General features: G+C 37.1%; 1 protein-coding gene across 1 annotated transcript; it reads left to right on the forward strand.

Moving 5' to 3' along the window:
• Positions 1-1,801: 1,801 nt before the first annotated feature.
• f3a (coagulation factor IIIa) lies at positions 1,802-10,143 on the forward strand. The gene is made up of 6 exons (XM_041814335.1): positions 1,802-1,968; positions 4,708-4,819; positions 6,000-6,193; positions 8,315-8,496; positions 8,584-8,752; positions 9,501-10,143. The coding sequence occupies exons 1-6, from the start codon at positions 1,902-1,904 to the stop codon at positions 9,629-9,631; spliced, it is 855 nt and encodes a 284-aa protein (XP_041670269.1). The 5' UTR covers positions 1,802-1,901; the 3' UTR covers positions 9,632-10,143.
• The last annotated feature ends 4,764 nt before the right edge of the window (positions 10,144-14,907 follow it).

Consider the following 14,907-nt stretch of genomic DNA (forward strand, 5'->3'; position numbering starts at 1 on the left):
TTCAGATTTCCTGTTCCAGCCGCACACTTAATAACCATAGCCAAAGAGGCTAAAACATTTTATCTTTGCACAGACAGTACTCATACTTCTGCTCAAATCTGCCCCTTTTCTGGTTTCATCCTCATGTTTTTGTTTTCTTGTAGACCTCATTTTCAATCATTCCTCCTCTGTCTTTCTATTTGGACATTCAGCTTTCCATTCCTTATGCTCTCCTCCACACTGACTACATTTCAGTTTAGTTTTTATTAGTTTTACTGTCATTTATTTTAGGATACATGTCATGGCGGAGTGAGCATCATACATTTTTTAAAGATTTATTTTCAGGCTTTTTATTTTACCTTTATTGATAGAGGAGGACAGTGGACAGAGTCGGAAACAGGGATGAGAGAGTGGGGAGCGACACAGGCCAGATTTGAACCCAGGCCGCCTGCATACATGGGGCGCACCTTAAACCAGTAGGCCATCTGCAACCCAGCATCATACATTTTTTAAAAACATATTCTAGCAGGCTACTTATAATTTTATTTATTTATTTAAAGATGATGTTTGAATACAACTCCAGACATGAATCTACCGCTGAGTGAAGTCTTAACCAATCAGATCAGGCCATTTTACTCTCCTCAGACTTGGGTGTAGGTGCCAGTCAGTACGGTTGTGTCAAAGACTAAAACTAAGGATATTTTGTCTCCATTTTATTTAATTTTATTTTTATAAGCCCACTATACAGTTTTAGTTAGTTTTTCATTTTTTGGTTTAGTTATTATTTAGTTTCAGTTAACAAAAATGATTTTCAAATTTAAATTTCAGTTATCTAGTTAGATTTAAATAACCTTGTACTGAACATTATGGAAGAGTATTCCCTGGTTTACATTAATTGTCACCTCTAGTCCACTTAGTTGGACTACCTTGGGTGGCATTGCAGTGGATGAAGAGCATGTAACAGTATGGAAATACTTAAACATGTTTGGAGTTGGTTTTAAGGAGCGGAAGGAGGGATTTAAAACACTGCAGTTCTTTGCCATTTAAAAATAACTGTCAATAATAAAACAAATAAACTAATGAAAATGATTCTGTTGGGGCTTTATGTAACAGTGGTAAACACATTAAAACTTTACTACAAAGGCTTCAGACCACAGTGTAAAACTATGCTATTAGTCACTGGAATTTGAGTGTCTGGAAATCTAAACAACCAAGTCTATAAATAGAGCCCACGTTCATCCACTGGAGCTGTCTGGTGACTTGCTTAGTAAGGCATAATCCAGGGACCCTGTGAATGGAAGCCAACAATCATTGGTCTGTCATCAGTGTGATTAATTTTATACTTGCTTATCAACATGGAATATTTTCAGCTTATAAACATCACAAACACAGCACTGAGCAATAATCATGCATTATGGATATTACCAATATATTAGCAAGTGAAAATGTAATTTTAAGATTAATCAGTTCCCTCGCTCTGTCAGTGTCTCTCTCTTTCTCGCCTTCTGTATGAAACAGTGTGCTTTTTGTTGCGTTAGTCTGATGATAGCGATCTCATTAGGCTGCCGGGAATATTTCATCACTTCACTGTAAAGCTTCTGTGAATTTGCCATATGGTTAAGTGTTCAGCGTAGTGGAACTGACTGTAATTCTGGTGAATATCCTACTGTATCCGCTGAATGACCTCAGCAGCAGAGGCACGCACTGTGGTGTGTGGATGATACTGCCCAGTCTGGTGACGTCGGTGCCGGACGCTCCATATTTGGGCAACTGTATCGCAGTTGTACTGCTATAACCCGTGGTTTGAGATACATATCCCGCCGTCTGTACGACGTTAACATCACTTCTGTTAAATAGGAAACAGCGTGAGGACTCTGAAACTACTCTTGACTGAGATAATCGACGTGTTTGGGATTCTCACCATGACTTCTGCAGGATTACCAGCAGCTCTGTGGATTGTGCTTCTTCAGCTCACATTCTCGGCTTCAGGTAGGTCCTGGCAGCTCGCGCCCTTGTCCTAATGACTGTTTCATCTAGAAATGCACGAGGACAGATCCAACTATTAGAAACTTTTATTTCAGCATAAGAAATTTGTTATTAAAGCGAAACTTTTTTCATTGTAGGAGTGACTAAAATGAATATGTCGTTTTTAATTCATTTGTAAGATTTTGAAAAATGCAAACAGTTGGTTAGAGACTGCGAAAGACAAAGGAAATGACAGAATAACAAATCAGAATTTTTCACTTGTTTTGGCACGAACAGGCTGCATAGAGGTCATTCTGGGAGGGCACAGAACATGCAAAAACTAGCTCTAATAATACTGAACAACTTGTTAGTTACTGCTTATGCTTTATTTAGTCGCTTACTATGATTTCGTAACAGTTGTCCACGTTCTTTTGCATCATTTTTATTAAGAATACACGAGAAAGGAGGTGCAAACATCATTCTATTAAAGGAATGGCATGGGAAAGTTTTTCTTCATTTTAGAAACAAAAAAGTTTCTTTTACCTGAAAACAGAGGCTGTCTGCACTGTCAGAAATACTTTATAGTTATTCTAAATACTAAAAGTGAAAGAGCATATAGGAAAAGACATATTCCAGAGGAAAGGGCGGTTCAGTTTGACATCCCACCAGGTTACAAAATAAAACCTAAAAGTAAAAATCACACAGGAGTGTACAGGGTATAGCTAAAAATGAAACTAATGCTATAATACATTTTTATTAAACATAAACATTTTTCAAAGACTTTATACTCCCTTTCGACTGGAACAGACCGACGATTCAGGTTTTCCATTAACCCTTTATGACCTATCATAGAACAAGTCTAGGGCCATTTTTTAAGTATTTGAATTGGCTCAGTACAATCGTTAGAACCCAAATTTTAATGGTATGTATGTGATAAGTCCATGTTAACAGATTATATTGCTCTAAAGTACAAAAAAACACAAGAAAAATGAAAAGCCTTTTTATACATATTTTCCTAAACACAGAGATGTCATAGCTGTAAAAAAGTTGCACAAGATAATTTCAAACCACAAAAAACTTATTTGAGTATGGTCATAATTTCATTTGTTAAATACGCTTATCTTTATAAACTGTGGCAAAAATGAAAATAAAATGACATTTTTCACAATTGGCAAAAAAGATAGCATCTTTATAAAAATAATCTATTTACAGTAGTGAAATCAAATCTCTAAGTTGCACGTACTTTTGAGCATACATGTGTTTGCAGAAGACCATGTTGAAACAATAGTAAGTGCGACTCGTGACCTGCAAGAAAACAACACAAGTACAGCCTGGATTATATTGTATTATATTGTTTTTGATGTGTGCGCTTTATACTACATTTCTGCAAAATAAGGAAGGATATTTCTAGAAGGAAACAGAACTCTGAAACACATTTATTGTGTGATATGTTAGTGTTATTCCTCTGGTTTTATATGCAAAAAGAATTATTGATCTATCTTATCTGGTTACAATTCTACACGTGGTTAAAAATAGAATTGCAAATGGGAACTCCGGCGATCCCATAGGTTTTAAAGGGTTAATCAAAGAAATGCTGTAGGTCTTCAGGCAGTTGCCTCAGAAATGTCATTCTTAGACCTTAACATGTCCCTTTGAGCACAGATTTGATCTTAGGAATAAAGAGAAAGTCCCAGGGTGCTAGATCAGGTGAACTGGGGAGGGCGATCAAGCACTGTGATTTGTTTATGACCCAGAAACTTCTTTACTGAGAGCGCAGTGAGCTGGAGCGTTGTCTTGATGAAGAATGAAACCTTTCTTCCACAGTTGTGGTCTCTTTCTTCTGACTGTTCCTCACAGTTTTTCTAGAACCTGTTTGTAATAGTGTTAAATCACCGTTGACCCTTCTGGAACCCACTCCTCCAAAATTATACCCAAGGAAAACAACATGGCCTTGGATTTGGACTTGCTTTCTTTATCCTTTGTGATAATGGTGTTTGGTTGCACGTAATCACTACTTGAAAAAATATTGTGTTTCCTTCAATTTGTTGCAAAATGTCTCCCCAGATTTGCTAACATTTGTCAGGAGTCAGAAATTTTGAGACAATTTTGGCACACTTGAGTCATGTTCAAATTTTCATGCAAAATTTGCCGAGCTATACCTTTATGAGTGGAGACCATTTCTGCTTTCATTCTTACACTGGGTCGTCGATCATTTCCAACATTTTTTTTAAATCTTCAGAAGACTTTAATGAGCGTGGGCGCCCAGAACATTAATCGTCCTTTTCACACTGTTCCCCATTCACCTCAGATAATGCACCAACAGATTCGGCTGCTGTTTTGTTCAATTTCACTAAAATTTTAAAGTTAATGGGTTGTATAACTTTTAAGCTGATCATAATCAGACATCACTCATTGGAAACTTAAAGCAGATGTGTGTGAATACACAACCTTTAATATAAAACTCTTAGTGTGACTGAGAACCACACGGTTTTATCCTCACAAGTGCAGTCTCATTATTTAACAGCCTCATAAATGAGTTACGTACAATTTATTTAGATGGCTGCTCAAAGCTACAAAAATATGTTGAACACTGGTGAATGAGTGTCATTTGTCACTTGTATACAGTAAATTGTCACAAATATATGAGTCTGGATGTGCAGATTTAATCTTGTGTCTTCTCTGTGTCTTTGTGTGAATAAAGGTAAACATTAAAGAAGCTTAAATGTGTTAGAATTGTCCTTCACCCATGTTAATCCTTTGCAGGTTCATATCCCAGAGCACAGAATGTCACTTGGCAATCAGTCAACTTTAAAACTCTTCTGACATGGCAGCCAAAACCTGCGCCCGATTATACCTACACAGTAGACTACTACGGGTGAGTATCTTGACCCAAACCCTCACCTGTTTGTCCTTTTAAGAAATGTTATTTCAGAAAAAATGAGACGCCACCAGAGCTATCTTCAGTCTCAGGGCATATCTAATAAAAGACACTAAAATCACTGAGAATGCCGACCGGTTTGAACCTACACAGAGTTTTCATCTAGGCGTGGACAAGATACAGACACAGGTGAGGTCCTTTTTAAGGAACCATGATCTGAGGTTCTCAGGTTCAAAGGTTCTCAGAATGCATTTAGAACCCCTAATAATTCATGGGAATAAAAATAAAAATAAAGATTTACAAGAGAGACAGAGAAAAAAACAGAAACATACTTAATATGTCTCCAGATGTAAAATGTAAACAAAAATGCAGGACAAAAAATATTAGTGTAAGATGTAACAGACTGTCATAGTCTTGTATTAGATATGCCCTGAGATTTTAAAGGCTTTTTAACTTGATCCTTGACTTGAGCGAGTGTGCCCAAAGATAGCTCTGGTGGCTTCTCCTTTTTTCGCCAGTTTACACTTCTCTCTTCAAGAGCACCTGGCTCTTACCTGGAGTTTACCACACAATGAGAGCACAACCTTACATTTCCTCCGTACAGCACCTCAGGACTTACAAGCTCTTCCTTCATGAACCGTCCCAACCAGAATTTTATTCACTCTTTAAATTTATTTAATGAAAAATGCTTTAGTGAGATGGAACTAAACATTTACTTAAAAATCATGGTTGTTTTTGAAAGAAATCAAAACATTTTCATGGGGGTAAAAAGTCTTTATTATCCCAAGATAACCAAAGACATGAGGTGAGATGTCAGGAAAACAATCTGAAATGTACTTACCCCCATGGGAGAATGAAGTATGAAGTCAGAATAAACAAATGAGTACACATGACTTCACAGACTTTCCCACTGTTTTTTTTTCCAGGCACACATTAAAAAACTGCTCACAAACCCACGTTTGGGCCCTGAGAACTACTGATCTATGTGTCAAGAATCAGAATCTGTAAATGGTGCAGCTCTCTGTGCTGCTGGACAAATTCAATGAAATTATCCCGAAACGGCACAAAAATCGTTATTATTTAACTAATTGATGATGCTCCTTCCTTGTTTCTTTAACCCTGTCTCAGGTTTGGAACCTCTTGCATCGATTAGTCATGTCTGTGTACACTCTTGCAGGAACGATGGGAACAAAAAGAGGAACACTCACTGTATCCGGTCCTCGGACACAGTGTGCGATCTCTCCAGCTCTTTGACCGACGTGAAAGATTGCTACACGGCTGATGTCTCATCTGAACCCCCTCTCGGAGTGACCTCTGACCTCGTTGAGTTTCCCCACACAAGCTCGCCGCGGTTCTGCCCTTACACAGACAGTAAGTTCTTTTGGATCAATATAATGTATCGTGCTAACACGGTTAGATAACAGTTTTTTACAAACATGTTTCAGATGCATTTTCAAGCAGGCCAGTGCAGGTTAAAAGCTAAAAAGCACAATCTACTCAGGGAGAACAAGAGCTCAGTTAAAGAAGGAAAGAAGGAGGTGCAACAATAACAGACAAAAAAAAAAATACTCCATAAGATTAGCAAACTCTTGTAAAATAATGACACATTAGGCATATTATATATGATTTAACCCTCTGTTATGTATTTTTGGTATCCCATACTTATTTGGGATTAATAGGACCTGATCAGTATAATAACTAGGGCTGTTAAAAGATAAAAAAATTAGTCACAATTAATCTGAGGATTTCTCACTTATTGTGCAAAAATCACTTTTTCAGGCTTTTCTAATGAAAATATGTGCTCCTGGCCAGTCCACAATCCCCTCAAGAATCAGAACACCCCCACCCCTTCCATCTTTCAGAAAACTTGTGCTGAAACACAATATTACCTCAACAGTAAATAGTTCATCATGTCTACTTAATGTTCTTTTAGTCTGCAGGAACATGATTTTAACACAGCTGTGTGAAAATGAAATTGCAAACAAACATGAGTATCTCTTGAATGAGTTACCTCAGAGTTTCTTCTTCTGTTGAATTCATTAGTCTTTTTCCATTTTGCAGAAAAATCTGCCTTATAGACTGATTTTTTTCCACATGCAATACGCATGTTCATATTCTGACTTTACTTGGAAACTTTTGGTTTCTTTCCAAAAATCTGCCCAAGCTACATTCCCTTATTTATTCACTAGTAAAAAGTCCTTATGTCCTCATGTGAGTACTTGCTGTTTAGCTGCATTTTAGCTTGCTACTGTTGGTAAAACTTGTCAGATTTGCAGCCATATCAAACTACAAACATTACAAAGGGTAAATAAACAATTTCAATCATAAAATTTGAAATGTTTTCGTACCTTGAACTAGGGCTGGGCAAATTGCAAATTAGTTTAGACCGCACAAGTTGCAATATTTCCTTAACTTGAAATGTGTCAAAATTACCAGTTTAATAAATCAAATTTTTGCAGTGGCAGAGATTTTATGCACATTATGCAAACATTCAAGTGTCAAATTTTTTATAATGGTTTACAAAAAACTTCCTTTAGTGTTTTATGTTGTCCTTAATCAAAATGAGTGACATAAAAATGATCATTTTCCTTTATAAGGCAAATGACATCTAGTTTGCAATATGAGGAAAAATAATTTGTTAATTCATAAAGAATTGATGAAGCTTAGTGTTAGTTCACAAAAGTCATACTCCAAGTTGTGATCAGCTGACAGCCAGCTTCACCTCCTCCACCCCAGCTGCCTCCTTTATAGCATAAAGCTTGTTGCACCATCATATTCCGATTCACACTGCTATGGATAAATTGATTTTAAATAATTTTTGTTTTCAATACCCATTGTCATAAATGTGTGGATCTATATGGGGATTTCTAGCCATGTGCTCCCTGCAAAGTCAAAGCAGCTGCTTAACTAACCCAGGGAATATCTCTAGAGCAGAGCTTTCTCTGCCAAGTAAAACTGTAGTAGATCCTTATTGCAATAAAATGGTTAAATGTATGATGAATGTATGATGAATGTAGGATATAATATGGAATCATTTATTGCTTGAATTTGTTGAAAATACATAGGATGAGGAACCTAAGAATAATCACATATTAAATCACAATTGTAATATTGGGGGGAAAATTGCCATTAGATTATTTTTGCAAATTATTAAGCCCTACCTCGAACAGTTTTGTGTTGAGAGTGGCAGAATGGCGGCTACACTGATAGTACACTGATAGTTGTAATGTGCATTTGTGACCACAAGAGGGCAGACATAGTGTCCACAAATGAGCCTAACAGGTCTTAGTTTAGCGAAATTCAGAGTAATGGTGCAGGGAACCCAAAATGTACCTTCCTCATGTGAAGATGTTGGGACTTATGGGGTAGACCTTGGACCAAGAGCCTAAAAACTGAACGGACTGTCCTTTTTCCAAAAAAATCTTAACAGTGCTTGATATTCAGGGCTACATGATACCTTGTACGCTGGTTAACACATTTTCTCCTCCATAGCTGATATAGGCAGACCTGACTTCAAAGTGGAAGTGAGCAAAGACAAAAGGACCACCACCCTGTATGTGACTGACCCACTCACGGCTCGGTTTAAGGATGGCCGCCAGCTCAACATCAGGGATATCTTCTCCGACGAGCTAAAGTATAAAGTCACCTATCGGAAGAATAAGAGCAGTGGCAAGGTAAGCTAAAGCAAATATTTTCATATATGGGCTTAAAAAAACATGATTAGACGGTATTAACATCTTTACTTTTTGCTTTGTCTGCAGAAATTTTACATCTCTGACACTAATCGGATAGAGCTCACTACTCTGGACAGGGGAGAGAGTTACTGCTTCGAAGTCCAAGCTTTCATCCCCAGCCGCAGCATCAACAAGCAGCTAGGAGAGCTGAGCATACCCCAGTGCTCTGATGACGATGGCACGTCCCTCTTGGAAGGTGAGGTGTCGTGTGCTGCCTGTTAAAAAGGGCCTTATTTGACTGATTCTTTCCTTTAAAAAACAGAAGATATGCTTAAAAACCCTGAGATGAGACCAGCAGTTTCCCAGAAAATAAATTTGCATGAGCTGAAAAATAAAGAGTCTGTAAGGATTGCTCCTTTAACTGGGATTTTGTGCATATAAACAGAGAGTCTCACTGATCCAGTTTAAAATACATAAAGAGCTTAAACCAGATATATCTAACCCTTTTAAGACAAGTTTTTATTGGTGTCAGAGCTCCCTTAAACATGTGTCAAAAAAACCCTCTATTTTAGCCCTGCTCAGAACGAGCTGTTTCTGTGTCTGTAGCTTTAAATATTACTGAGCTGTCTGACTCCGCCCCCTGACCACACCCCTCTCAGGAAATGGATGTGGCTCTCCTGATCCCCCTCTTTGCAGGCAGCTGAGAGAGAGATCGGGAGGGGTGGGCAGAACTTTCTTTCAAGCAGGATGGGCCAACTGAATCTGGGGGCAGAGCTAACTCCCCACATGACATCATGAGGGGAAAATTTGACAACGGCTTGTTTCAGCACAAATTTTCCGAAGGGGGGGGGCACTTGAGGCACTTGGCACTTGAGGGGACTGTGGACAGGCCCGAGGTGCATATTTTTGTTTGAAAAGCCTGAAAAAGTGATTTTTTTGCACAATTTGTGACCTGTAATAATCAGAAAAGCATTTCTAATGGAATTTTGCCTTGTTTTTTCTAGAGTATTCAGTGGTTACAATCGCTGTTTTCATCCTCCTCTTCCTGCTTCTGATTGGAATCATCATCGCCGTCACAGTGGTCTGCTACAAACGCAGACAGAAAGCTCTGAGAACTCCGCACCTGGATGTTTGATCCACTGATTTTGATCATCAAGATCAAGTCTTATATTTCAGTGTCAAACACTGGAAACTATCCTTTTAGTTTCTGGGAAACTAGAATAGACAGTATAGACTCTGAATAAAAACACGTTTATGCTGAGAAAAGAAGAGGCATTACAACAGTCCTGCTGTATTCACTACCAGTTTTATGTATGTTGTATTTCACTACACTTTTAACCATGAATGGTTATCAGGATTATACATTTGGGAGCTCGGTGTGCACGACATTTCTATGAAAGTCAATGCTTTGTACCGTATTTTTGTATGCAGTGCTTTATTTATTGCTTTAAATGAATCAACTATTTATATGAAGCTGTTCTTTAACTAAAATTGATTATATTTTTTGTATGTGTGAAAATATTTTAAAAGCACAACCACTTTGTAGATTATAAAATGATTGAAATGATGAATGTAAAGAAATGTTACTTTTGTAAGAAATGTTTGTTTAATAGTTATGCCACTGTAGAACTGATAAAGGAGAGCACTAAAGACCAGCCTGGTGTCTTTTTATTCTACACACACATTTATGAGTATGTCTAAGCTTTTGGTTATGACATTACTGGAAATCATGTCAGTTTTAAGAATTTCTCTTCACTATGTGCTGCCTTGCATAATCTTTTCTGACAGAAGCATACCTGGTCATATGACAAATGATGAAATACAACCGAAAAACTGAAACGGAACTATTTCCTTGTGAACATGTGCGCTCTAATAACGCAATATCAGAATTTTAAGGTCTCTCAAACTTTTTCCACTGCATGTCTGTTGCAATACTTGTAGGGGTTTTTATTTACATTGTGACAGACAGCTGCTCAATTTAAAAAAAACACATCACCATGCAGAAGAATGCAGAATCAGCTTTACTGGCCAAGAATGCTGATGCAACAAGGAATTAGACTCTGGTTACTTTTGCTTTCAGTGTACAGGAATTAATCTATTTAATTCAAATCCTGTTTATTTTTTGCAAAACATTTAAATTATGAATGAGGATTCAGTTATGCATCTCATTCAGCCAAAAGCTCTGTTGTATTAATATGAATAAGGAAGTGAAACTATATTTAGCCAGTAATCACAGAGCTGTGATGACAAATACGGTGCATTTAGAAGGCCCTGATTGGGAAATTACCACCTTGCATCTCAATCATGCTGGAGTGAAGTCCTGGTAGCTGATGGTACTGAAGTTGGTAAAACAGATCTTTTCTTTGATGCTCCAATCTCATGAAACGTCTTCCAACAAACTCTAAAAACGGATGTTCTACCCTCTCTTTCAGAGTTTAGGACTTGATTTCTAAACACTGTGTTTTACATTGCAACTGTTTTACCTGATTTTAATTCATCTACCTTTGTCACCAATGAAGATGTTGTTCTCAGTGATTGTTACCACATACTTTGTTTCATTATACCGAGTTTTTTCTGTCATTTGCTGGTTTGACAGATTGGCTGTGAAGGACAGAAACAGTCTGAGCCAGATTGTTAAAGTCTGCTTCAAGATTATTAGAGTCTAGCTGAAGGACTTGAGCTCCCTCTGGAAGAAACATGTGGTCCAGAAAGCCAGAACAATAATAGATCTCCTCTGACTTTTCTCTAATGCCCTCTGGGTGGTGCTATCATGCATCCCCAAGGAAAACTAACAGAGACTCAAACTCATTTATCCTGTCAGCTATCAGGCTGATAAATGCTGAGAGCTAAATTGATTTGTGGTCCACACTAAATTTGACTCTCAGGGGCGTCTTACTTTTAATGCATCTTAACATTGTATTTATTGTGCTCCCATGTTTATTCCTGCTGATCTGTTGGCACTGATGTGTGAATGTGGTTGTCTATATGCTGCTGTGACTGTGACCAGTTGTTTAGATGGTGAGATAAGCTGGAAACTGGATTACCCTTCAGGGATAAATGAAGTCATCTGAACTGAACTGAACTAATGTGCCTGTAATCTGGACACCAATGGGATTGAGGGAAACCTCAATATCCTTTAAAGTATAAATAAAGGTTTGAAAAAACAATCTACACTCAGTATCCCATCATAAAAAATGAAAACAGAATTTTAGACATTTTTGCAAATTCATTAAAAATAAAACGCTGAAAAAAAATCACATTGATATATGTATTCCCTTTGCAAAAACACTGTAAATGTAGCTCAGGTTCTTTGCTGAGATGTTTCTACATCTTGACTGGCATCCACCTGTGGATAATTGTATTTATCTATTTATTTTATTTTTATAATTCTTATTCTATTTTATTTAATGTTTATTATTCCATATTAATTTATTTTGTTTCTATTGTTATTTTTAATTATTTATTTATTTCTTATATATTATATATTTTGTTATTATATTTTATATACATTTCATATTTTTTATATATTATTGTCTTATTTTTTATTATATTGGATATTATATGTTATGTGTTTACCAGTCATTTTCAGTGTACCATTCAGTTACAAAGTACCTTGTCTCTCCTGAACCTGCCAAAGTTTATTGTTGCTGACTTAATTGTGCATGCTGTTTAGGCATCTACCTATCATTCCCCTCGCTGTTCTTCCTTTGCTTCATTCAAGACGAGTGTTTTGACTCATTTGCTTAATGTAACTTGTAATTCTTTGGTGTCTTTTTGTAATTCTTGTTTCGCCAACATGTCAACCCTCTCGTTTCCTTTCAGACCAATAAGCACTGGAACCCACATAAACACAGCTGGCACAACTAGTTGGAGGAATCTGGAGTGAACCTGCATTATTGTGAACAGGATATCCTGTCGACTGGACTTGAAGGATCTCATACAATCACAACAAATTAACATATTTCTATCTTTACTTTTCCACCCACTGTAAAGCCAAAATCACTGCCAACATCTCTATACTCCTGATAATTTAAGGCTTGTTTTATGGCAGTACATTTCATCTGTGGGACAATAAAGGCAGTCCCAGTTGTGTGGCTCTCTCTGTCCGTATGTATAATACTGTTAAAAGATCCACGCTCCTTTTCTCTGCTGTTTTGAACTTATCTCCATGGTATCAATCCTCATATCTTCTGCATACTTTTTGCTGACCCACCCAAAACTCACTCTGCCTTCTTGGTCTTGTTCCCAGCACTCTTGCAAAACAATTTTTGAGGGATGTTTTTGTACATGGCCTTAAATATTATCCCAGTAATTAGGCATTGGTTGCTTCCTCCTGATGTCTAGAGACATTTCTCCTATCAGGACCTGCAGAGCCGGGACAGGGGTCAATGTCACTGCTCCCCAACACTGTGTCAGAGCTCAGGCTTGAATTTTATTCATTCTTTCTAATAAAGTTTTTGATGCTGAACCATATGCCACACTACCAAAATCAATCACTGACAAGTGGAAATTTACACCCCCAATCATATGCCCATTGTTCTACTTTATTAATGGCCTCTGCTGTAAAGATTTAGATGCTTTCTCAGTGATGTTTCATTTAAATATTTTAATTATTACATAACATAGTTGGTCCTTCTACAGGACACATACTTTATTGCTTAATTTAGAAATAGCTCTTTTCAGGTCATGGGTGAATTGAAAGTTAAGTGACTGGTGTTTCATATCCCTGTGACTTTCAAATGTTCTTGAATATTTTCTTTTTGTTATTTCTCCTCTCCTCCATCCTTTCTCAGTGATACTCCCTGATCCATGTATTTCAGCAAATGTTTTCCTTATCATTCCTGACTTGTTTCGATCAACAACTCTGATTTAAACCCTCGCTGTAACACCACAAGGCTGTTAAAAAACTGAGTCGTATTAACTTAAAAATCCAAAATAGGCTTTTCTATTCTAATTTTACTAGACACTTTTGCACCATGAGTGAACATGGTCCACAGTAGGAAGGGGCCCTTGAAAAACCTGGGATGAAAAGTGTGTTTTTATTTATTTTTCCTAGTATTTAGTGTCATTATTGAATCAAAAGCAGCTAAATGAATTGGTCAATGGTCTACATTTTGTATCAAATAGAGTGAAATAAAATACTGAGGCCTGCTACCCACTCAAAAATGTCCAATTGGTACGGCCCAGTGCTGCTGATAATGCAAATAAATTTAATTTAACCACTGCAAAAATATTGCTCATGATGCAACATTTGTTGTTTGGCTAGCTGGTTAAGGGGGGGCTCTGCGTAATATTCTTTCTAGAATCCCTAACTACGCCTCTAGCTGGAGATAAGGGAATATTACTGTGGATAAAGAACACGTCACATTAGGAAAAATGCTTAAACATTTTGTTTTGAGTTAGTTTTAAACACATAGGTTAGGGTACAATCCTTCCCTTTATTTAACTTCTTATTAACATGCTAATAAGCAGCATGCTAACTGTAGATTTGTCATTATTAAGAGTCTATTAGTACCTTTGTCTACAAAACCATTATCTATGGCTAAAAGGCTGTTAACTAAGAGTTTTCCCTTCATAGCCCCCTTATTATTGCATATTTGTTGCAAATTAGGAAACTGTTTCAACTTAATTCTGATTTATTCTGAGTTATTAAGGGAGAAGAATGATTCATGTGGTACTAATGCCTTATAAAGGCCATACTAAGCAAAGCATATTAAGATAATTGATGTGATGCAGCTTCCTAATTTGCTATTAATATGCAGTAAAAAGGAGGTTATGGAAACTCTTAGGTGGCCTATTAGCCATAGATTATGATCCTGTAGAGCAGGGGTTCTCAACCTTTTCAGCCTGTGACCCCCAAAATAAAGGTGCCAGAGACCTGGGACCCCCACTGTACCTGAAGGTGGCTGAACACAGCCATGCACATTCAAGAATAGTCATGTGCAGACAAGGCCACCCATTAGGGGGGAACATGGGGCCCAGCCGGACTGGGGGCTGGCAAAATCCTGGTCTGTTGTAAAGTTAAGCTGTGGTATTTTATATCTAACCTGAATAATAACCATTCTTAGCAAAGAAACAAATATTGTTATAATTCATTTGTGTAGTAAGTAGCCTTCTTGAAAATGTAAATCCATATGTTAAAAAACAGAATTAAAATGCATTAAAATAGCTAAAATGGGTTAATAATAGGAAAAAAATGGTGGGAAAGGTGGTGAAATTGGATTTTAAAAGTAGCAGAAATGGGTTAGAAGTGCCAAGAATTTGATAAAAGTGGCAAAAAATTTGTTAAAGTGACAAAAAAGGGCATATTAGGTGGTAAAAGGGGTTTTAAACATGGCTGAAATGGAATGAAAATGGCAAAAAAATAGGTGGAAATTTTGGGAAATGGGATTAAAAATTGATATAATCTGG

This window comes from Cheilinus undulatus, linkage group 19 (genome assembly GCF_018320785.1).
Source record: "Cheilinus undulatus linkage group 19, ASM1832078v1, whole genome shotgun sequence".
Lineage (NCBI taxonomy): Eukaryota > Metazoa > Chordata > Actinopteri > Labriformes > Labridae > Cheilinus > Cheilinus undulatus.

Bases quoted from the DNA above. Each gene is read 5' to 3' on its own strand.
- f3a (XM_041814335.1), top strand. From the start codon at position 1,902: ATGACTTCTGCAGGATTACCAGCAGCTCTGTGGATTGTGCTTCTTCAG. The intron at 1,969-4,707 runs GTAGGTCCTGGC...AATCCTTTGCAG, and splicing joins GCTCACATTCTCGGCTTCAG to GTTCATATCCCAGAGCACAG. The intron at 6,194-8,314 runs GTAAGTTCTTTT...TCTCCTCCATAG, and splicing joins GTTCTGCCCTTACACAGACA to CTGATATAGGCAGACCTGAC.